Raw genomic sequence first — 25,306 nt, forward strand, 5'->3', positions numbered from 1 at the left:
AAATTAGATGCTGCCCTGCAGGGAGGTCTGAGTAACCACCCCACCCCCTTTTTCCCCTGCCCACACTCCCAAACACGAAGTGTGAATATCTGGAATTCACGCTGCTGTTAAAAGTCTTTGTGATTAACACAAAAATAAAACAGATCATTTCTAGTTTGCTGAGTTGTGGTCAAAACTTTATTCTTTGAAGTTATGTCACTTACACAGGTTCCCTCACAATGACCAGTCCGCTATAAAAATATCTTGATTATGACTCATCCTATTGTACATAAATAGAACTGCGGTTACATATTATTCAGTTTATGTATTTATGGTTACGATAAAGACTTACAAATAAATCCCAGTGAATAATCCACTGAACTTTCCGAATTCCGAAAATACGTCAGGAGCCGAAAAATTTTGAGACGAACTGATTCAGTATAGTTTTCGACTGGGGAAGAAAACGCAATTGTAAACATCTGGTTTCATGTTTAAAACTACTTTTCTTAACATACAGTTACAACACACGGTTGAGCGCCAGACACTGCTTCCCAGTTGTGAGATCGTGACCCCTTTTTTTCTTCGTTTGCGATCGCTTGGAATTGTAAAGACGTGAAAAACCATTTTTTGCAATGTTTAGTGCAATTCACAGCTGAGCAGTCACCAACTATTCATGACTAATTCTTCTTTCCATTTAATTGAAAATCGCCATTTACGTCGGGACTCACATGAAAAGAAGTATGAATATCGTATACGTTGTGGAAACATTGGGTATTGGGGACACGTTTTTTTAATTTTTATTTTTAGTCATCAGTCTTCTGACTGGTTTGGTGCGGCATGCGGGCCCGCCAAGAATTCCTCTCCTGTGCCAACCTCTTCATGTCAGAGGACCACTTGCGGCCTAAGTCCTCAATTATTTGCTGGAGGTATTCCAATCTGTATCTTCCTCTACATTCTTTGCCTTCTGCTGCTCCCTCTAGTACCACGGATATCATTCGCTGATGTCTTAACAGATGTCCTATCATCCTGTCCCTACTCCTTGTCAGTGTTTCCCACATATTCCTTTCATCTCCGATTCTGCGCAAAACCTCCTCATCACTAACTTATCAGTCCACCTAATTTTCAAGATTCGTCTGTAGCACCCCATCTCAAATGCCTCGATTCTCTTCTGTTCCGCTTTTCCCACAGTCCAATTTCCACTACCGTACAGTGCTGTGGTCCAACCGTACACGATCAGAAATTGGTGCCTCAAATTAAGGACTATGTTCGAGTAGGCATCTCTTGACGAGGAATGCCCTTTTTGCCAGTGCTAGTCTGCTTTTGATGTCCTCCTCGCTCCATCCGTCATTGGTCACTGGCTCGGCACACGAGTGAGTGGTTTGTGTCTGGCTTCAGGACGCGTGCGGCGAGCGTCTGGACTCGTGGCAGATGTGCTCGGCGGAGGAGGAGTCGGCGCTGGTGCGTGCGTGCGTGCGCTTCGCGGACACGCACTCGCTGGCGCTGCAGCTGCTGGCGGCGTGCGACGGGCCGCCGCCCCACGCGGGGGTGGGCGCCGCCGCCCACCACACGGCGCACGCGCTGCCGCCCTCACCCGCCAGGACGTCGCCGCCCGCCTCCCCGCCCCATGCCGCCCCCGGTAAGTACATCAGCCGCCCCACACCTGCAGTTGCCGGCCGGTGTGGCCGTGCGGTTAAAGGCGCTTCAGTCTGGAACCGCGTGGCCGTTACGGTCGCAGGTTCGAATCCTGCTTCGGGCATGGATGTGTGTGACGTCCTTAGGTTAGTTAGGTTTAAGTTGTTCTAAGTTCTAGGGGACTGATGACCTCAGATGTTAAGTCCCTTAGTGCTCAGAGCCATTTTTGAACCACACCTGCAGTTCACTGGGCGCGACAACAAACGGCTACGGAGAAACCAAGTTATCGGTTGCCTGAGTACACTGACGAAAAGTGTCTGGGCACCCCTGTATAACGCGGAATGTCACCAGAGATGGACCCGCCAGTTCAGAAGAAGGCCGGGAGTATTGTGTTGTCAGTGAAGAAAAAGTAACAGCACAATGGGTCAGCAAGCAGAGATCAGTGGCGTCGAACGAGACTAGACACTGTACGTCATGCGAATTACAAACCCATCAGGCATATTTCGACCGCCGGCCGGGATGGCCGAGCGGTTCTGGGCGCTACAGTCTGGAACCGCGCGACCGCTACAGTCGCAGGTTCGAATCCTGCCTCGGGCATGGATGTGTGTGATGTCCTTAGGTTAGTTAGGTTTAAGTAGATCTAAGTTCTAGGGGACTGATGACATAGAAGTTAAGTCCCATAGTGCTCAGAGCCATTTGAACCATATTTCGACCCTTCTGAAGCTCCCCAATTCGATCGTTGCTGAGTGTGATTCTCAAGGGGAGACACAGCTAAACCGAGATCAGACAGACAGGGATAGTCAAGCATTGACGAAGGTGGTTGTAAAGAAATCGTTTGAAATCAGCAGAAGGAATCACTCCCAGATGCTACCAGCAGTCAAACTAGCACGATGACTGTGCGTAGAGTGTTATATACTGTAGAATGACCTATGATGATCGAGCGTCTTTTCATAACCCACACATTTCTGTCTTACACAGAATACCAGCTTCAGCACAGGCCCTTTCCTTCTAACGGACTCCACTCTAGAGCAAATCATATCTGTTTATTGTTATGGAGCCTCTTGATTTCTTTTTGGTTTCCGTTATAATGGCCATGTCAGTATTTTATGAACTCTAAGTAGCCAATTTGAGGACACTGTCTATTCCAAGTCGTTTGTTCCCGTTGTACATCAGTGTTGCCTTCGGTTTATCGGTTCATGCTGGAGATTCTGAGGAACATTATAATTCTCCTGTTCCAAAATACCGGCCTGTAGTGGCGTAGTTAGATGGCGGGGCTGCCCTCTTTATGTGCCCCAACACACCTGTTTTTCTTTTCAAGTTGGCTCCCTTAAAAGGTTGCTACAGCCATCGGTCCATCTCTTGAGGTTTCCTACGGTATCTTTCCCTGTTTCTCATCGTGGCTGTTGATGAGAATTGGCTTAAAAAAATGGCTCTGAGCACTATGCGACTTAACTTCTGAGGTCATCAGTCGCCTACAACTTAGAACTAAATAAACCTAACTAACCTAAGGACAACACACACATCCATGCTCGAGGCAGGATTCGAACCTGCGACCGTAGCGGTCGCTCGGTTCCAGACTGTAGCGCCTAGAACCGCACGGCCACTCCGGCCTGCAGAATTGGCTTCCCTACGCCTAGAAGAGTCCACTTGCCACTCCCCCAACCTCTACGTTGTGGACTGACTAGCACTACCAAGAGCTTCACCTCCCACCAGCTTGACTCTATGGGTCATTACAGAGTGCACAATCCTCCTCGTCAACAGTAAGGTGGCAATCTCTGATGACCAAGATCTGAGATAGATAACAAAACAAACTCAGCCTTAGTCAAAAGAAAAGTCACGCAAGTTAAAAGCCCTAGTTGGAATAAAATATATTACCGATATCGAACATGATACATCATGCGTCCAGAGATATTTCACTACATTTTTTCTACGGTCTGAAAGCAGTCGAGTCTGTTTAACGTGTGGTTTAGTAATGCAAGTAAAACCCAAAATGCGCAGTTTTAAATAAATTGTGCGCTTTCGTAGATAAATTCATGATTCATGCACGCAGTTAATGAAAACAATTTGACTGTAACATTATCATCGCATCAGAATACACTTACATTAAAAACGTAACTGGAATACAATAGACTTAGCGCCTGTAAGTTCTATACTTAAGTGACCATGAACAACCATCTCTACTATTCCACAAATAATGAATACATTGAGCAGCCAAAACATTATTACGCAGAGGCTGTGAACGAGTAACTCGAAAACGGCGAAGCTGGTCGAATTTCACGTGTTAACGTCCTGAGATTCTACGGAAAGAGGTAGAAGGGCAATGAAAGTATCACTAGGCGCTAAATAATTGGAAGTCCACGACTCTTCACAGAACGTCGGGTTCGAAGCCTTGTCTGCACTGTAAGATAGGGTAGATAGTGATCTGTGACATCTCAATCGAAAGAGCACAATGCTGGTGCACGCACAAGTGTTTCGCAGCACACTGGTGATCGTATCACTCCTAGGTGTTCACATGTTGATCCAGCGACATCGTCACTTACGACTGCAGTGGACACGGGACAATCGAAATTCGATAGTATGACATAAATTATACCTAGTGTTCCGAATGATTCATTTTCCCTCTTTCTTGGCATACAATGTGAGATATAATACCAAATCGTCGATCAGTGGAAGTGTGTCGGATGAATTACATTTTGGGTACACTAGGTCGATGATCGTTTCCACAAACGCCGTCAGCGAGATGTACGGCGACTCGAAACGCACAGCGGGCCACGGACGAAGGCTGGTGGGAGCAGTATTATGGTATGGGAGACATTCTCCTGCGCTTGCACGGGACCTGTGGTAGCAATCGAAAACACGCTGACAGCTGCCAACCACTTACATCCGTTCGTGCTTGATGCCTTCCCCGACGCCGACATCAACTTTCAGCAGCAAATGTCTCGGAGACAGAACCGTGTACAGTGGTTTGAGGAGCATTATAGTGACCTCACCCTGATCTCTCGGCGATCAAATTCGCCTTATGTAAATCTTGTGGAACCCATCTGGGTCGCTATCTGGCGCCATTATTTACGCGAATTACATGACCTGTGCCTAGACTTCTAATGCATCATACCTCCGCAAACCTACCAACAAACTACCGAATCCCTGATACGCAGTATTATTTATGTATTTCGTTCCAAAGATGGGCAAACACTCTATGAAGCAGGTGGTTATAATGTTTTGGCTCATCAGTGTATGTGTTAACAATCCGAATTGTAATCAGTTGCTGTGCGGAGGGGATATTAAATCCGTTTCTGTGGTTATTACAGTCAAACATGAAACACACTTCTGCAGATTCATGTATTGCACCTCCCCTAGCTGCAGGGGCTTCGTGACTCACCATATTACCTGTAAAATGTATGTAGCGGAAGGAGAGTGAGTAGAGCCTCGCTGAAGCGGCAGTTGCCACGGTGTTGCGCAGGCAAGGTGCGGCTGCCGCCGCTGGAAGTCCTGCAGGACGCCGCCCCTTCGCCGCTGCTGGCCGCTTCCCCCTCGCCGTCGACGTCCGCGTCGTTGTGGCCGGGCGCGCGCGGCAGCTCCACCCCCGCCGTCCTGGCGTCGCCCGGTGCCAGCATTTCCGACGGCGGATCCTCGGAAGAGTGTAACGGTACGTGTCCTGCCCTCGCTGCCAGCAACCGGTTCCACGGCGAGTCCTTAATGCACCGGACATCGGATAATTACTGTCTGCACCTCTGTAATTAAACAAGGTCTCACATGTTACAATAAAAGTCTAAGCACTGGTGACAGATTTTCTGCCAAATTTTAACAGCACTATATTTCTTTCCTCTTCTTCAGCTGAGACATCCTGGAGATGGGTTCGCCAAATGACGGCCAAGTTGCGAAACCCCGTTTCGCTGTAACAAGTTTCCTGTACCGTTTTAATCATCATCGTTATAGACATGCGCAGTTTGTTCTCTGATATCGATATCTGATGTTTTATGCCCTCGATTTCCTTTGATAGTTGCACAATTCCTAACCTCCTTTAACCTAAATTTACTTCGTAATATCTTCAACTTTTTTAGTCCTGTCTTCCTCAGTAGCGTGTAATATTACGGTATATTGATAATTTTTACTTATGGACCGTCTGACAGCAACTGAATAAAACACAATTTTAGTGCCATACGCGTTTCGCCTTTATTTTCTGCAAGGCATCATCAGTGGCCTGGAATATGTGCATATGTTAGCCATTTAATTTACATTTTTGTCACTGGGAAGAAAAACCGCAAATTGGCATTCATAAGAAGAAGAACAACACCAAAAATGCAACAGGAGCGTAATATGTAAGAAATTGCCCACGCAATCTGTAAGTACAGTTCGACACATTACTACCTAATAGGAAATACCAACCACCAGAACTGTTTATAACCTATAGGGACAGTGACAAAAATGTAAATTACATAGCTAACATATGTACATACTCCAGGCCACTGATGATGCCTTGCAGAAAATAAAGGCGAAACGCGTATGGCACTAAAACTACGTTTTATTCAGTTGCTGTCAGACGGTCCATAAGTAAAAATTATCAATATACCGTAATATTACTTAGTAACAGTTCGCGGTCCTTCAGTCGTTGAAGATTCTGAGAAGTGTCGTAAATTTCGACCTTGATAATTCTCTCCATTAAAATGGGATCCTTTAACAAACATAATGCAGAAACCTAAGAAGTATTTTGATCTTGAACCTCGGTATCATCTTCATACATTATTTATAACAGGCCGTAGATGAAGATGAGATGGGAGATATGATAATGCGAGAAGAACTTGATAGAGTAGTGAAAGTCCAGACAAGGCCCTGGGAATTGACGGAATTCCGTTAAGAGCCAATGACAGCCTTGGGATAGCCACCAATGACAAAACTCTTCCATCTGATGTGCAAGATGAATAAGAGAGGTGGAATAACGTCAGACTTCAAGAACAATATAATAATTCCAATTACAAAGAAAACAGGTGCTGACAGATGTTCATATTACCGTCCTATCAGTTTGGTAAGTCACAGCTGCAAAATGTTTCATGAAATTTTTACAGGTGAATGGAAAAGATGGTAGAAGCCAACCTCGGGGAAGTATAGTTTGGATTTAGCTGAAATATACGAACACGCGAGGCAGTAATGACTGATTTATCTTTATGAAGAAATGTTAAGCAAAAGAAAACCTGCGTTTACAGCATTTGTTCCACTTGAAGAAAGCTTTTGACAATGTTGACTGGAATACTGTCTTTGAAATTCTGAAGGTACCAGGCGTAAAAAAAACAGGGAGCGAAAGGCTAATTACAACTTGTACAAACCCAAACGCCTGCTCTAAGAGTTGATGGTCACGAAAGGAAATCAGTATTTGAGAAAGTATCGCTGTAGTGTGGACCCTTCGTAAAATAACGGAATGTGGCTACTTTTTATTTGTAACTAACAAAGATCTGAAAATGACATGAAATGTAGATGTTACAAAAGTGCTTGACAATGACGCTTAGTCGAACTTAGCTAATCGTACGACTCAATAAACATCGCATTACTTCATACTAAGAACCATGTTTACATTTATTAGAGGCTTTGCCGGCCGGAGTGGCCGAGCGGTTCTAGCCGCTACAGTCTGGAACCACGCGACCACTACGGTCGCAGGTTCGAATCCTGCCTCGGGCATGGATGTGTGTGATGTCCTTAGGTTAGTTAGGTTTAAGTAGTTCTAAGTTCTAGGGGACTGATGACCTCAGATGTTAAGTCCCATAGTGCTCAGAGCCATTTGAACCATTTTTAGAGGCTTTGGATCCCCACAAGTACAAAATTTTACTGAGAAAGGGTTATAGCCTATACCCGCCCGATATTATTCAATCTGTACACTGAGCAAGCAGTGAAGGGAACCAAAGAAAAATTTGAAGTACGAATTAAAGTTTAGTAGGAAGAAATAAAATCTTTGCGGTTTGCCGATGACACTGTAATTCTGTCCGAGACAGCAAAGGTCTTGGAAGAGCAGGTAACGGAATGGAGTGCCTCTTGAAAGGAAGATATAGGGTGAACACCAACAAAATGAAAACAAGGATAATTTTAGTCGAATTAAATCAGATGATGCTTAGGGAATTGGATCAGGAAACCAGAGAATTGAAGTAGTAGATGAGTTTTGCTATTTAGGCAGCAAAATAACTGATAATGGCCGAAATAGAGAAGATATAAAATGTAGACTGACAATGACAAGAAAAGGATTTCTAAAGAATAGGGATTTTTTAATATCTAATATAGATTGAAGTGACAGGAAGTATTTTCTGTAGGTATTTTTCTGGAGTGTAGGCATGTATGGAAGTGTAAAATGGATGATAAAAGTCTTAGGCAAGAAGAGAATAGAAAATTTTGAAGCGTGGTGCTACAGAAGAATGCTGAACATCAGATGGGTAGATCGCGTAACTAATGAAAAGGTACTGAACAGAACTGCAGAGAAGAACAATTTCTGGCATAACCTGATAACCTGACCAGGGGAAGGGATCGGTTGGTAGGGCTTAACAAAGGATCACCAATTTAGTGCCGGAGGGAAGGGTAGGGGGTAAAAATTGTAGAGGGAAATCAGGAGATGAATACAATCATCAGGTTCAGAACGCTGTAGATAGCAGTAGTTATTTGGAGGTGAAGAGGTTTGCACAGGATAGAGTAGCATGGAGCTTTATTTAACCAGTCTTTCGAGTGAAGACCACAACAACAACATCCATTATGGCTTTTGGACAGCTCATTACTGAAGCTGTTGTTGTCTTCAGTTTTTAAAAAAAAATGGCTCTGAGCACTATGGGACCTAACTTCTGAAGCATCAGTCCCCTAGAACTTAGAACTAATTAAACCTAACTAACCTAAGGACATCACACACATCCATGCCCGAGGCAGGATTCGAACCTGCGACCGTAGCGGTCGCGAAGTTCCAGACTGTAGCGCCTAGAACCAATCGGCCACCCCGGCCGCCTGTCTTCAGTTAGAGGCCTCAGTCTGCTTCATCTCTGTTTACTGAAGTCAAACATAATTCTCGATCTACAGCTTTTACCCACCGCACTTATCTTGCAACTATAAACAATTTCATGATGCCTCAGTGCGTCCTATTAACTGACCCCTTCTTCTAGTCAAGCTGCGCCATAAATTCCTTTTCTCCCCGTTTCAATTCAATACTTCATTACATATCTTACCAATTTTCGCCATTATTTTGTAGCACCATATTTTTCTTATATAGTATCTGAAATGTTCCTCGTCCTCGTTTTGATTTCCCGGCTATCGTCCGTTATTCTCTTGCTCAAATGCCGAAAGTCATTTCGTACTTCTAGTGTATCATTTCCTTTGTTGGTGTCCTTGTTATAACATATTTTCGACATCAAACCCTTTCAAGTAAACCTCCAAGTGCTTTGCCATTCCCAACGGAATTACAGAGTGATTTTCAAACCGCAAAGATATCATTTCTTCTACCTCAACTTTAATTCGCTTTCTGAACTTCACCTTGGCTTTCTTTAGTTGTTGCAAAATGTATAGAATGAATATCACGGAAATATTCCAGTTTCTTAACTCAGGAAATAGTTCGTAGCGAATAAATTACATGGTGAATCTTACTTAACAAAAATTTTGCCAAGCAAAAAATTTCAGATGTAGTAGAACTCGTCTGCGAAATATCTGAAGGTGTTGGGTTTCAAAATCTAAAGGATGAAAATAATTGGAAGGTCTTAGCTGTTCAAAATCTGAAGGACGAAAATAACTGGTTTTGTGAGGCTGTAATACTTGGAATGCTACTATAGGTCAGTGACGGTTTGAGTTACCGATCATGCTTTGCTTCTCTTCAAAATATAATGTAGTGGTAAATTTGTGCTGAGTTACCTTAACCGTTTGGAAACAGAAAGCGAGACGAGTTTGACAACAGCTCCGAAATGTATGACTGAATGACCGTGCGTGTTTGTGAGCTCAGAAGACTTTGATGGCGTAATGAGCGCGCCGCTGTGACGAACGACGAGTATAAAAAAGATTCTGATGAGTCACTCGCTAATGTGCCGATGAGTGTGCTTGTTCGGCATCAGTCTTACGAAATTATACAGTTAGGCTATACAGTAGACCCATTGAGCGTGGTGATCTCAGCGCCGGTCATTAACGGTGTAGGCCATATCTACACGTAATGCTCTGGACTTCCGATATCCAAGTAGGGACGCACGATTTGTTTCGGTTCTCCTTGCAGTCTGGTTGTATTCGGTTGCTTTGGAATATATTACCAGATGTTGACGCTAATTCACGAGACGTCGAAGTAATTAGTATCCGACCGTGTCACCTCCAATAATCATTCGAAGAGCACAGCGCAGAAGTCCGTAATACTGAGTGGCTTTCAAACCCGACTGGTGTTACTCAATGCGTTCCTCATATACGGGTGGATGCCACTTCTTCCACTTAAACGGTACCTCAGCTGGTTATTGCTGTGGTCTTCACCCTAAAAACTAGTTTAATGCAAACTATTTTATCCAAATGTTTTTTATTCCAGTCTCTGATCACAATATCAATTCTTTAGACGATGATCGGTTTCAGTCCGTAATGACCATCCTCAGATCTTTTTTACACCATGTCCTAAAGTGATAAGGCCATAATGGCATCGAAGTCCGGGAACACTTTCAATTATTTATTGCACAAAAACTAAACATTGTACAGATGTCATTCATATTGCATTTTGAAGAGAAACTCTTTCTTTCTTTTTTTTTTTTTTTTTTTTTTTTTTTTTTTTTTTTTTCAAAAATTCGAGCCGTGAGTGACCCGGGAGACGTCAATACGTCAATCGAATTCTTGCCATACCCGTTACAGCATGGCATTGTCGGCTGTGGCAGTCGCTTCCCGTATTTTCTCCCTGGGCTCTAACACATAACGTGGTAGAGGCGATACAGCCATGTACAGAAAAAAGTCATACGGAGTGAGATCTGCTGATCCGGGAGGCCATTTCACGAAACAGCTGTCCCCTTCTGTAGCACGGCCGATCCATCGGTGCGGCAGCTCCGTGTTCAAGTACCGACGAACTTCACGATGAAAATGGGGGTGGAGCCCCATCCTGCTGGAAGATGAACGGAGAGTCCGATTGCATTTGAGGCATCAGCCATTGGTGCAACATGTCCAAGTAGGAGTATCCAGTGATTAGTGCTCTCGGCGAAGAAGAATGGCCCGTACAATTTTTGACATGACAAGGCACAAAAACATTTACCGTTGGGGAAACACGCTCAAACTCACTGCATTGGTGTGGATGCTTTGTGCCCCAGATTCGACAATAATGCCTGTTCACTTTCCCATTAATGTGAAAAGTGGCTTCGTTGCTAAAAATTAAGCGCTCAAAAAATGGTTCAAATGGCTCTGAGCACTATTGGACTTAACATCTGTGGTCATCAGTCCCCTAGAACTTAGAACTACTTAAACCTAACTAACCTAAGGACATCACACACATCCATGCCCGAGGCAGGATTCGAACCTGCGACCGTAGTAGTCGCGCGGTCCCGGACTGAGCGCCTGAACCGCTAGACCACCGCGGCCGGCATTAAGCGCTCAACAATACCATCCCCATCCTCATTCAATTGTTACAACTGCGAGCAAAACTCAAAACGCTTGTATTTGTCGTCGTCATTGAGCTTCTGCACTAGCTCCAATTTGAATGGCTTCACAGACAGCTTCTGTCGCAGGACTTTCCACACTGTCACTGGAGCCATTTCGAGTTCACGAGATGCACGACGCACCGATTTCTTTGGACTCCTTATGAATGTCTCTCGTACGCGCTCCACATTCACTTCGCTCACACTGGGACGTCCGCTTCTCTTCGCCGGGCGCAAGCAATCCGTCGTAACGAATTTGTTATGCCAGTGGTAAATGGCCTTCCTTGTTGGTGGCTTCTTACCGTATTTGGTTCTGAACATCCGCTGAACAGCTGTAGCACACTTGTTTTTGTCGAACTCCAACACACAGAAACCTCGCTCCGCACGTAAACTCGCCTTGTTTGCGAATAGCGCTGACTATCGACAAATTACCAAACTGCACTGTGGCGGTATATATGAAAAAAAACTTTGAAAGTTTCTCTTCAAAATGACGCGTGTGTGATATCTTTACAATGTTTGGTTCTTGTGGAATAGATAATTGAAAGTGTTCCCGAACTTTATGTACACCCTTTATACTAACAATATTAAAACTCATGGGCATACCCATCGCTCCTAGTCAAAACTTACTATTCAGAGAAGATTGGCAATACCAAAAGTCAGCGACCCAGCGCTCCTAGTCATAAGTATATGACGTCGCACTACCCACATGGATAACTTCTGTTCCGCCAGCCAGACGGTCTCTCCTTCTCATGTAAGACACTACCGCCTGATACTTTCCGCTTTGTAATTTGCGTGTGCCAAGACTAATCGTATTAGTAGTGACAATTCTATATCGCCAACCCGGCCTTTTTTTTAAAAAAAAAAGTATCGTCTCCTCACTAAAAAAAATATTTTCTTTTTTTTTCTTTTTACATGAAGCCAAGTTTTAAAGAAAGTTTTCTTTACCTTTCGGTCACCATAGTACTGACGATATTTTATGAGTAGTAAATTCTCACTATGTATGTCTATGATTTTTTAACGTTGTGAGTGTATTTTAGACATTCCTTTACTGATTTTAATATCCGCAAAAAATGGTGACACTATACTTTGCTTCTTATGATGTAGGTTCACCTGATGATGATGCTTGAAGCAGCGAAACCGGTCGTGTTTTAATAAACAATAATTTTAACAGCTGTGAGCTGAGTTCTTCCTGACATCACAGTTCAGTGCAATTATCCATACTAGTATAGCCAGCGAAATTGATATCGATGTTAGGATATTTATCTTTTATACGTCGTAGAAAGCCTACATAAAAGCTCTAAGCTTTTAGTTCTGGAGCAGAAGGAGTATATGTTACGACATATGATGAACATTAGATCAGTTTTCGGAAAACACTTTAATACAGGATAGCCTGGAAGAAATCCATATCCATATGAGGGACGATATACAGGGCCCGTCGCGTAAATGTCAGCACAACCTATGTTCGATGTCAACGGCAATAACCACTCACAGACGACAGGTGGCAGCGCTAGCAGAGGAGGGTACGTATGGCGTGAAGTGTGTCAGGCGGTGGGTGGAGGTGGGGGGGAGGGGGGCGAAACATGCAAAAAATACTGCAGTCCTCGTAATGCGAAAACGGAGAATATTACACTACTGGCCATTGCTACACCAACAAGAAATGCAGATGGTAAACGGGTATTCATTGGACAAATATATTATACTAGAACTGACATGTGATTAGATTTTCTCGCAATTTGGGTGAAGAGATCCTGAGAAATCAGTACCCAAAACAACCACCTCTGGCCGTAACAACGGCTTTGATACGCCTAGGCATTGAGAGTAGTGACTGGCGTATTGTAACGAGCCAGTTGCTCGGCCACCATTGACCAGACGTTTTCAATTGGTGAGAGATCTGGAGAATGTGCTGGCCAGGGCAGCAGTCGAACATTTTCTGTATCCAGAAAGGCCCGTACAGGACCTGCAACATGCGGTAGTGCATTATCCTGCTGAAATGTAGGGTTTCGCAGGGATCGAATGAAGGGGAGAGCCACGGGTCGTAACACATCTGAAATGTAACGTCCACTGTTCAAAGTGCCGTCAATGCGAACAAGAGGTGATCGAGAAGTGTAACCAATGGCACCCCATACCATCACGCCGAGTGATACGCCAGTATGGCGATGACGAATACACGCTTCCAATGTGCGTTCACCGCGATGTCGCCAAACACGGATGCGACCATAATGATGATGTAAACAGAACCTGGGTTCATGCGAAAAAATGACGTTTAGCCATTCGTGCACCCAGGTTCGTCGTTGAGTACACCATCTCAGGCGCTCCTGTCTGTGATGCAGCGTCAATGGTAACCGCAGCCATGGTCTCCAAGCTGATAGTCCATGGTGCTGCAAACGTCGTCGAACTGTTCGTGCAGATGGTTGTTGACTTGCAAACGTCCCCATCTGTTGGCTCAGGGATCGAGACGTGGCTGCACGATCCGTTACAGCCATGCGGATAATATGCCTGTCATCTCGACTGCTAGTGATACGTGGCCATTGGGATCCAGCACGGCGTCCCGTATTACCCTCCTGAACCCACCGATTCCATATTTTGCTAACAGTCATTGGATCTCGACCAACGGGAGCAGCAATGTCGCGATACGATAAACCGCAATCGCGATAGGCTACAATCCGACCTTTATCAAAGTCGGAAACGTGATGATACGCATTTCTCCTCCTTACACGAGGCATCACAACAACGTTTCACCAGGCAACGCCGGTCAACCGCTGTTTGTGTATGAGAAATCCGTTGGAAAGTTTGCTCATGTCAGCACGTTGTAGGTGTCAGTACCCACGCCAACCTTGTGTGAATGCTCTGAAAAGCTAATAATTTGCATATCACAGCATCTTCTTCCTGTCGGTTAAATATCGCGTCGCTAGTACGTCATCCTCGTGGTGTAGCAATTTCAATGGCCAGTAGTGTATATGACGTCCGAAAGGGCATCTTAATTGATTTTCGGGCTAAGGATGAAATAATTTCCGAAACAGCTAAATTTGTAAGCTGTTCGTGTGCCGCCGTTGTTAAAGTATACTGTACACTGCAAAATGGCGCTACCCATAACACGCGCCTAGGCCACTGTGGTGCACCGCAGGCCACAAGATGATACGGATAAACGACGGCTGTGTGTGCAGGTGAATATACTACAGCTGCCTCTTCAACTCCGTTCAGGGAAAGGTGCTGTGTATGGGCCGCCGCAGCAGGCGCGCGGCTAGCGCACCCGTGCTAAATGCTGTTCATGTGGGACGACGGCTGTGTTTGCACGCCAGTACCGCAACCGGTTGACGACAGGCGTTCTTTCCAGATGAATCACGTTTTATGCTCCTGTGGACAGGTGGCCGTCGGCGTGTGCGGCGTGAAAAGTCTGAAAGGAAACACCTAGCAACAATCGTCAGAAGGGTCCGAGCCGGAGAGGAGGGTTCACTATGATCTGGGGAATGTCTTCGAGGAATTCCCGGGATGATACCGTCGCTCTGGAAAACATCATGAACTAACAGAAGTATGCATTTATCCTCGAGGACCACGCCCACTCGCCGGCCGAAGTGGCCGTGCGGTTAAAGGCGCTGCAGTCTGGAACCGCCGGACCGCTACGGTCGCAGGTTCGAATCCTGCCTCGGGCATGGATGTTTGTGATGTCCTTAGGTTTAACTAGTTCTAAGTTCTAGGGGACTAATGACCTCAGAAGTTGAGTCCCATAGTGCTCAGAGCCATTTGAACCACCACGCCCACTCGTACACGTTTTTCCTCGTCAAGATAGCATTTATCAGCAAGACAATGCAACGCGGCACACACCTCGCAGCGTATGTGCGCAGTTCGACGAGCACCAGGAAGAATTCACCGTACTCCACCGGCCATAAGACTCCCCGGGCATTTACACTCAGTCGAGAATCTGTCGGACCGTCTCGCTCGGCTGTTGGCGGCATAGTCCTCAACCGAGAAATCTAGCTCAGCTGGCCGTGGCGCTGGAGTCGTGTGGCTGCACGTCTCTGTCGGTACCTCCCGGGACCGCACTGATTGTCTTTCTGCATGTCTTAAAGTGGTACGCGCTGTAAAAGCTGCTTTTGACAGATGGTGACGTTAATTTGCCTGGACAGTGCACGTTTGATACAAACCATAGAACGCTGTCATATCAGTTCAGTACTTGTACTGGTAACAGTGGATTATTACTTTATAATTGAAAAAGAAACAGCCCTCGGTCACTATATTTTTAACAAATTAACCTGGTTTCAACACTGCTAGGAGTGTCTTCTTCAGAATTTAAAACAAATGGTTCTCAGCACTATCGGACTTAACATCTATGGTCATCAGTCCCCTAGAACTGAGAACTACTTAAACCTAACTAACCTAAGGACATCACACAACACCCAGTCATCACGAGGCAGAGAAAATCCCTGACCCCGCCAGGAATCGAACCCGGGAACCCGGGCGTGGGAAGCGAGAACGCTACCGCACGACCACGAGCTGCGGACTTTAAAACAAAGAATGGTCTATATTTTGTAACATGGTCACAGAATAAAGAGTAAAAACGTATGATAGGGTATAAGTACGGAATCATCGTAAAAGATTGACAGTACTTATATGTCATTTATAAAATATTAAATATGCCAAAAGGGCATTAGTCACAAAGCTATTTAAGATAAAGAAAACTGTGATGGCGAGCCACTAACGGCTGCTCGTTACTTGCGTGGTCGTTACTTGCATGGTGCAGGTTGCAACCTGCACCACGCAAGTAACGAGCAGCCCTTAGTGGCTCGCCATCACAGTTTTCTTTATCTTAAATAGCTTTGTGACTAATGCCCTTTTGGCATATTTATTATTTTATAAATGACATATAAGTACTGTCAATCTTTTACGATGATTCCGTACTTATACCCTATCATACGTTTTTACTCATTATTCTGTGACCATGTTACAGAATATAGATCATTCTTTGTTTTAAATTCTGAAGAAGACACTCCTAGCAGTGTTGAAACCAGGTTAATTTGTTAAAAATATAGTGACCGAGGGCTGTTTCTTTTTCAATTGTAACTATTTACGATCTCTGAACGTGCAGCCATGTACAAAATTTTGTTATTACTTTACATTTAGCTTTAGTACACTGTTCTAATGGCACTAGTTCGCTCTTGATCTGAACTTCGAAGAGGCTGCTATCACCGTGGCTGTTAGAGAGTAGGGTGCGCCGCACTGCACTCTAACATATGTAGACCCGGCAGTGCCGGCGTAGGGAACCTCTTGATGGCGTGTCTTCGTCGACATCTGTCATTCGTGGCTGAGTCTGGCAGCGACTTTCTATAGCTTTTGGTCCCGTCGTGAGGTACCGACTTTAACATGAGACCTCACTCTTTGGACGACAGCACATTCTCCTTTTCAGAAATCCTTTTCTTACTATCGCCAGTCCGCATATTCTATACTCCCTACTTCCACCAAAAGTAGTTACTTTGCTGCCCGAGTTTCAGGTTCACCTAGATATTTTAAACTAAAGTCATTATAGTTTACATTTAGTTGAACATACCACAGAATTACTTCTAATATCTTTTTCAGTTCTAACAGAACAAATTACTGTTGTAAGTAATGTGAAAGGACGACTGTTGTGGTAATGAGCCAGTGTTCATAACTGAATGGATAGTAACAGAGGTAATGTTGCTGAGGTTTAAATTAAATGCGTAAAATTTGTAATTGTTTTCATTATGATTGGATATAAACTATCAGCCGGTCGGAGTGGTCGTGCGGTTATAGGCGCCACAGTCTGGAACCGCGTGACCGCTACGGTCGCAGGTTCGAATCCTGCCTCGGGCATGGATGGGACTGATGACCACAGTAGTTAAGTCCCATAGTGCTCAGAGCCATTTGATATAAACTTTCTGCTGCTTCTGCTCTCAAAACTCTTAGTTCCTCATTTCTTTGGTCTCAAACCATCCCTTTTTCCATGTTTTAGATTGTTGTTAACTGCGTTTTAACCATTCTGGTTCCTTCTGTTATAATGACGTATCCCTGAAAATTGTTATTATACTTTGCATTTCCACCCTGGATAAATACCTTTTATTCTTGACTTGAATTTGTTCTGGCCAGTAATGTTTATCCAGTCAGTTTTCTAAGGAGTCTCATTCATGAGCTCTCTATTTCTTTCTCCTGATGCTATGTAATGTTCAACATTGTCATCTCTTATCTTTTGTGACCTCCAGTCAAATTCCTCTTCATTGTGGCACACGAAATAAAGAAATATTTTGACCTTTCTGCTAAAGCCATAATTGAATGCTTATGTTGAGTTGCAGCCTAAATATGAGAAACTCTTGAAGCGATCTATTGTTTGGTACTTAGTTACAATAATCTGTATTCTAGGCCTACCTTTTTTTTTAAAAAAAAAAAAAAAAAGATTCATCCGAAATTTTTGGGTAAAATGCCTTATGGTCAGATGTTGAAGCAAAAATTGAGTGGTGAACCTTATTTAATATGCAATTTCACATAGAAAATATTTGGTTTTAAGAGATTAATTCAATGATATTAATATCATTTGACATTGGAAAGTTTCTTCTACGCGCCAGGCAATATGCATATCACGCCATTTCGCCCATGAAAAACTGCTAACACGCATCTCACCTGGAAACTTTAGGACTCTCCATTTTCGAAATACTGGACCGATACGGAACGTCAAGGACATCCTAGGTTAATCTAATCAGGTTCACTCTTTCAGCTGTGACAATTTCGATTCATCAAAGAATAGTACATCTGGAAGCAAAGGGAAGTGTGGGGCGTTAAAAACGTTTATATGGAAAGTTTTGACTACAGCAAGAACGTTCAAGTGGATGTTAGTAGCAGTAATTACGTTAAAATGAAGGGACCTGCTAAGGCTAGACTAGCGTGAAGAGTTGTATTAAACAAGTCTTCGCGCTAGAGACCATCACTTACGAACCTTGTCGTAGATGTTTCTTAATTTCTGCACCTATAAATGCAACATGTCTAGTATAACTATGTTTTTGGAACGAAGGAAGGATGCAGGAGCTGTGATTAGCGAAGATTGGAGAAGAAACCAGCCTTGTACATTTCGAAGGCATCATTCTGGTATTGGCCTTATGCGATTTGAGAGAATCATGGAAAACCGAAATTTGGATGACTGGATGAATATTATGACCCCGTCTCTTTCCACTGCCCCGCCTTGCTCGGTGATCATGTTTCTGCACAGGATTATTAGGGAAAGCAACAAGAAATTTGCACCATAGCGAATTGGCTGTTTTTGATTCATAGCACCAAATGCTGGGTGGGAAAAATAAAACTAGCCCGAAAAATATTACATTCATTTTAAGATATGCAAACCAACTTAGCATCTAACTTCCTGGCACATTAATACTGTGTGCCGGACCGAGACTCGAATTCAGGACATTTGCCTTTCGCGGGCAAGTGGTCTACCATCTGAGCCATCCAAGCACGACTCACGCCCCGTCCTCACAGCTTTACTTCTGCCAGTACCTCGTCTCGAGCTCGAGTCTCAATCCGGCACACAGTTTTAATGTGCCAGGAAGTTTCATATCAACGCACACTCCGCTGCAGAGTGAAAATCTCATTCTGGAAACATCCCGCAGGCTGTGGCTAAGCCATGTCTCCGAAATATCCTTTCTTCCTGGAGTGCTAGTTCAGCAAGGTTCGCAGGAGACCTTCTGTAAAGCTTGGAAGGTAGGAGACGAAGTACTGGCAGAAGTAAAGCTGTGAGGACGGGGCGGGAGTCGTGCTTGGGTAGCTCAGATTGCCAGCCAGCGCGGTAGCTCAGCGTGTTCGGTCTGAGAGCCGTTTGGCCTCTGTAATAAAAACTGAGTGGAAGGATCAGCAAACGAACTTGAACGGATGTCATGTGACGTCCGCAACGACCTAACACAAGGATCAACAACGGAAAAAAACATGGTAGAGCACTTGCCCGCGAAAACAAAAGTCCCGAGTTCGAGTCTCGGTCCGGCACACAGTTTTAATCAGCCAGGAAGTTTCATATAAGCGCACACTCCGCTACAGATTGAAAATCTCATTCTGGCAACTTAACATCAACTGCACCAGTTGTAGATGATGTAAGTGGGTTGCCAACTTCAGGAAGCATGTACTATTTTCTGAGCCAGTTTTATTATGCCTACCCAGTATGTTTTAGTTTCTTATCGCTGTGCTACTTTGTACAGCTCCAAGTGAAGTTACAAGTTCAAGAATGTGGTGTACCAGATTGACACAGAGCACAGTGCAGACGTGAATGCTCGAAACAAAGTTTACCATTCTAAGTCTGTTGGTTATTTCTTCGCTGCACCGCCGCCGGATGAGCCAGCCTCTTCATGTGGTACCTCACTCGTTTGTTGCAGGCGCTTACGAGACTGCGCTCGACCTGAGCCGGGATGGCTGCTCACCGAGGCCAAAATCGGGCTCTGGGAAAATGGGCAAGGCGTCCGGCTGGAACTCCAGGAGCGGAGGCGTGAGTGCGACGGAGATGCAGTCTGGCGGTTCCCAGGGGAAGCCTGCGCTGGGCAAGAAGCGAGTCCAGTGCAACGTCTGCCTCAAGACCTTCTGCGACAAGGGCGCGCTCAAGATACACTTCTCGGCTGTCCACCTCCGTGAGATGCACAAGTGCACGGTACGTATCTCACTTGTACCTAAGTGCATTTTTCACTGAAATGTAGCTTAGTTAGAAACCCAAAAAGAAAAACTCGTCTACTATATACGAGCATCAGCCAACATCTTTTCGCTAGCAGAACTTGTTCCCCATGACCTAAACTGTTGTTGTTGTTGTTGTGGTCTTCAGTCCTGAGACTGGTTTGATGCAGCTCTCCATGTTGTCCTATCCTGTGCAAGCTTCTTCATCTCCCAGTACTTACTGCAACCTACATCCTTCTCAATCTGCTTAGTGTATTCATCTCTTGGTCTTCCTATACGATTTTTAATCTCCACGCTGCCCTCCAATGCTAAATTTGTGATCCCTTGATGCCTCAGAACATGTCCTACTAACCGGTCCCTTCTTTTTGTCAAGTTGTGCCACAAACTCCTCCCCAATTCTGTTCGATACTTCATCATTAGTTATGTGATCTACCTAAATAATCTTCAGCATTCTTCTGTAGCACCACATTTCGAAAGCTTCTATTCTCTTCTTGTCCAAACTATTTATTGTCCATGTTTCACTTCCATACACGGCTACACTCCATACAAATACTTTCAGAAACAACTTCCTGACACTTAAATCTATACTCGATGTTAACAAATTCTTCTTCTTCAGAAACGCTTTCCTTGCCGTTGCCAGTCTACATTTTATATCTTCTCTACTTCGACCATCATCAGTTATTTTTCTCCCCAAATAGCAAAACCCATTTACTACTTTAAGCGTCTCATCTCCGAATATAATTCCCTCAGCATCACCCAACTTAATTCGACTACATTCCATTATCCTCGTTTTGCTTTTGTTGATGTTCATCTTATATCCTCCTTTGAAGACACTGTCCATTCCGTTCAACTGCTCTTCCAAGTCCTTTGTTGTCTCTGATAGAATTACAATGTCATCGGCGAACCTCAAAGTTTTTATTTCTTCTCCATGGATTTTAATACCTAATCCGAATTTTTCTTTTGTTTCCTTTACTGCTTGCTCAATATACAGATTGAATAACATCGGGGAGAGACTACAACCCTGTCTCACTCCCTTCCCATCCACTGCTTCCCTCTCGTGCCGCTCGACTCTTATAACTGCCATCTAGTTTCTGTACAAATTGTAAATAGCCTTTCGCTCCCTGTATTTTACCCCTACCACCTTTAGAATTTGAAAGAGAGTGTTCCAGTCAACATTGTCAAAAGCTTTCTCTAAGTCTACAAATGCTAAAAACGTAGGTTTGCCTTTCCTTAATCTTTCTTCTAAGGTAAATCGTAAGGTCAGTATTGCCTGACGTGTTCCAATATTTCTACGGAATCCTAACTGATCCTCCCCGAGGTCGGCTTCTACCAGTTTTTCCATTCGTCTGTAAAGAATTCGCATTAGAATTTTGCATCTGTGACTTATTAAACTGATAGTTCGGTAATTTTCACATCTGTCAACACCTGCTTTCTTTGGGATTGGAATTATTATATTCTTCTTGAAGTCTGAGGGTATTTCGCCTGTCTCATACTTCTTGCTCACCAGATGGTAGAGTTTTGTCAGGACTGGCTCCCCCAAGGCCGTCAGTAGTTCTAAGGGAATGTTGTCTGCTCCCGCGGCCTAAACTATCACTCTATATATATATCCAAGGCTATTACTGTGTTACTCCTGCTTAACCTCTTGCGCCCTGAAGGCACATACAGGGTGACATTTGTTGAACTATACGAAAAAACGTAAGTTAGTTACAAACTACGGGGTGCACACACTTTGTTCGATATGTACCCGTCACTACAGATACTCGGATTGAGGTTACGACATGTTAGATATTTCTGCCATTATTAGCGATGATGTGTCGCACAGAAATAGCGAAATTCTGCATGACCCGCTGAAGTGTCGGAACATCGATGCTGTCGATTACCTCCTGATTGGCTTTTGTCAGCTCAGCAGTGATTTTGGGGCTATTGCTGTACATATTGTCTTAAATGTAGCTTCACAAAAAGGAGTCGCATGTGTTCAGATCCGGAAAATACGGCGGCCAATAGAGGCCCATACCAGTGACCTCTGGGAACCTAGAGCCAGAATATGGTCACCGAAGTGCTCCTCCAGGACATCAAACAATCTTCTGCTTCGATGGTGTGGAGCTCCATCCAGCACATGTACCACATCTTGTCGAAAACAGGGTCACCTTGGCTAATGGGGATGAAATCATCTTCCAAAACCTGCACGTACCGTTCGTTAGTCACCGTTCCATCAAGGAATGTCGCACGGATTATTCCGTGACTGGACAGTGCACACTAGACAGTCACCCGCTGAGTGTGAAGAGATTTCTCGATCGCGAAATTCGGATTCTCAGTCGCCCAAATGCGCCAATTTTCCTTATTGACGAACCCATCCAAATGAAAGTCGGCTTCGTTGCACAAATGCGCATAGTAATTCCCATCATCCCTTCGCAGCCAACCGTGCAGTTTGAACTCCCAATGCAAACCGTTCAGATGTTATGACGATTTTATTTGATATAATTCAATAATTGTCACCCTTTATTATTCTCCTTTTTTAGTGTAGTCTGTTTGTGGGTTACCGAGTCAGGTGGCGCAGTGGTTAGGACACTCGATATGCATTTCGGAGGACGACAGTTCAAACCCGAGTCCGGCCAACCAGATTTAGGTTTCCCGCGATTTCCCCAAATTCGCTTAAGACAAATTCTTTCCTTCTCCATCCTTCCCTAATGCGAGCTTGTGCTCCGTCTCTAATGACCTCGACGTCGACGGGACGTTAAATCCTAATCTCCTCCTCCTGTATAACCTTCGCTGTTGGGTTAAAAACATGATTTGGAACCCACAAATTAATCTTCCAGTATTTATTGTACAAGAGTTTTAGAAGAATCTGTTTTGAAGATGAAATACAGTTACCAAGAATATTAACGTCTAAGAAAATACTTGGTAGTTATAAAGCCCACGAATCATTTAAAAAAAATCGGTATAGGTAAACGGCTAAACGTAGCATAATAAATAATAAAGTGCTTGAAAGACACTTTCAATTTTTTTCCTCTTTATCTCTTTCTTTATACGTGGTGCCGCCAGGTTAGTATGGAAAACCGCCAACAGTAGTTGCTGAATATGGATGTGAACTAAGCAGAGAAAGTATTTTGCGTCCTAGAATTTGCCAGTTGCCAGTCGGTAGTGAGCATGCAAAAAGTTTTCATCTTAAGTTCCAAAAGACACCATCAGTTTCTAACTGAAGAGTGAAGTGGTACAGGAAATTGATGGAGGAGGGTTGTGGGATGCAAACCGTTTGGGCTGACTGGACGTGTGAGAACAGAGAGTAGATCATATGAGGTGCGTGATGTTATGAAGTCCCACAAAGTGTGCATATCTAGCTAGTGCAGAATTCAACATACGTCAGCCAACATCGTGGAAAATCCTTCGTAATAGGTTAAGAATGAAACAGCACATATGGCAGCTCCTGCAAGCCATAACGGAGGTTTTCATCTCTCCTCAGAAAACTACATTCCTATTAGCTAATGCTGGGGACAAAGGGAGAGCTGACACAATTTCGATATCAAAAATAGAGGGAAATAGTCCATTCGCATTACTATACCAAATTAATTGTTTAACGATTTACAGAAGTCAATTAGATGTACAGAGTCACCCGTTAAAGTGCCGACTTGCGAAGCAAATTAATCTTCACTGACGATGCCACTTCTCATCTTTCGGTGAAGTTCAGCCAACACGAGACACGCCATTGGGGGAGAGAGAATGTACATGCAACGGTGGAGCACTTGCGGGATTCCGATAAACTTAAAATTTTTTGCGCCATATCCAGTACAGGTTTACCCCTGAGAGCTCAATGTTGCCACCTGTATTGACATTCTGTGCTTGCGGCTCTTTCCACAACTTGAAACTGATAGCAGGGATTTCGTCTTTCAAGAAGCTGGCGGACTTCTACATTTCCACATCTGCGTTCGAGATTACCTGAATGATTACTTTTATGGTCATACTCATGTGCTTCTGTCGATGACAATGGAGGAAGTCGTAGCAAGGTCGACTTATATCTCAAATTTGATCCGACAAGGAGACGGAGAAAATTATATATGAAAGCTACAGGATATTAAAGTCTAATAAAGTTGACGGGAATTGTTGTGCCAGGCTGGACTCTTGTGGTGATCGTACTGGACATCCTTGCCATTTTCGACGGAGGACACTACTTCGTAGTAGAGGAAACGTCTGGGAACTATATTACAAGTCCTTTCCACGAAACATGGAAAACAGTGCTTCCTTTAGTTACATCCAGAATTACATGCTCTGGTTACTCTTGCTCGACCATAAAATGGTGCTTCCAGCCTGTAAATAAATCCACACTGCAGTCATAAACAGGCCTGATGTCCCACGTAAACGTTTCCCTAGCGAACAGCAATAAAATCCGACAAGTCTGCTTTGCGAAACAGCCAACGTCGGGACTCTACATATCACAGTCACTTAATAAAGCACTAAATTTCTATACCGTGACATCTGGCAGACAATATTGCGGCCTTGCCTCATGTTCATGGAACTGTGAAGATGTGGGACGTAAGATTGCGTTATTTATTGGTCTATAATACGAAAGCACTGAATCAAAACAGTTCCTGTTACATTACGCTGGGGCGTAAAGTACGTTAGGGAGACAGTATCGGCTACAGTATCAGAAAATCGAGCTCTTTCAACTAGCTCAGCACGCCGTCCCGGTACCAGCGAAGGAAAATCGCCCCACTGGAGGCGAGCACCTTCAGCCAACGGCCAGCAGTAGCGAAACCACCCATCAGTCCCCGCGCGGATGTGGAGGCGGTGCTGTCATAGCATCCTTACGGAGTATGCGGACCCAGGCTTTTCTAGTTGGCTAGAACTACCGTCTGTTGAAGCCAGATTCTCAGTGAGTCTCCATGGAACCCGGGGGGTTCGCATTAGTGAGATGTATTTCCCCACCTGTGACCAGTCATCACCGCGGAAACTCGTGCGTTACCTCTGCAGCAAATTTATACTGCCAGTACACAAATGTCGCCTCCATACAAAGGCAAAGGGTAGTCCACAGACAGACATTAGTGCGTCCACTTCGGCGCGGCCGTAAACATTGTTTGAAGTATCCCACAACGAGCTGACTATCTAGTGAAGGACGTGCGGCAGACTGCTCTCGTCAGTAATGCAACATGCAGATGAGATTGTACACTTAGGGGGAGTCTGTGAAGCACACGGATATTCTCTACAGCAGATACCCAAGGCGTTGCGAATGCAACCCAAGGAGCACAGAATGACTGAGGAAGAAGACACAGGGAAATTTCAATCGATGGCGTTCGTGCAGTACGTGGGAAGTCTTTCGCATCCATACCTAGCACGAAGTTAATGTGATTTTTCGCCCTCCACTGAAAACACTAGCACTCCAGGGTTTTGCCGCAGATGACTCGATGCTCCACAAGGCTGGGGACGCCATACTTCATCCCCTGTAAGGGTGGCTTGTC

At 44.4% G+C, this 25,306-nt stretch overlaps 1 protein-coding gene across 1 annotated transcript in view; it reads left to right on the forward strand.

Moving 5' to 3' along the window:
- LOC126412895 (zinc finger protein basonuclin-2-like) overlaps window positions 1-25,306 on the forward strand; it is a 195,229-nt gene that overhangs the window by 155,678 nt on the left and 14,245 nt on the right. The window contains exons 5-7 of the mRNA XM_050082785.1: window positions 1,375-1,615; window positions 5,072-5,257; window positions 19,568-19,836. Of these exons, the coding sequence (XP_049938742.1) occupies window positions 1,375-1,615; window positions 5,072-5,257; window positions 19,568-19,836 (696 nt within the window). The remainder of the gene's footprint in view (window positions 1-1,374; window positions 1,616-5,071; window positions 5,258-19,567; window positions 19,837-25,306) is intronic.

This window comes from Schistocerca serialis, chromosome 7, assembly GCF_023864345.2.
Source record: "Schistocerca serialis cubense isolate TAMUIC-IGC-003099 chromosome 7, iqSchSeri2.2, whole genome shotgun sequence".
NCBI lineage: Eukaryota > Metazoa > Arthropoda > Insecta > Orthoptera > Acrididae > Schistocerca > Schistocerca serialis.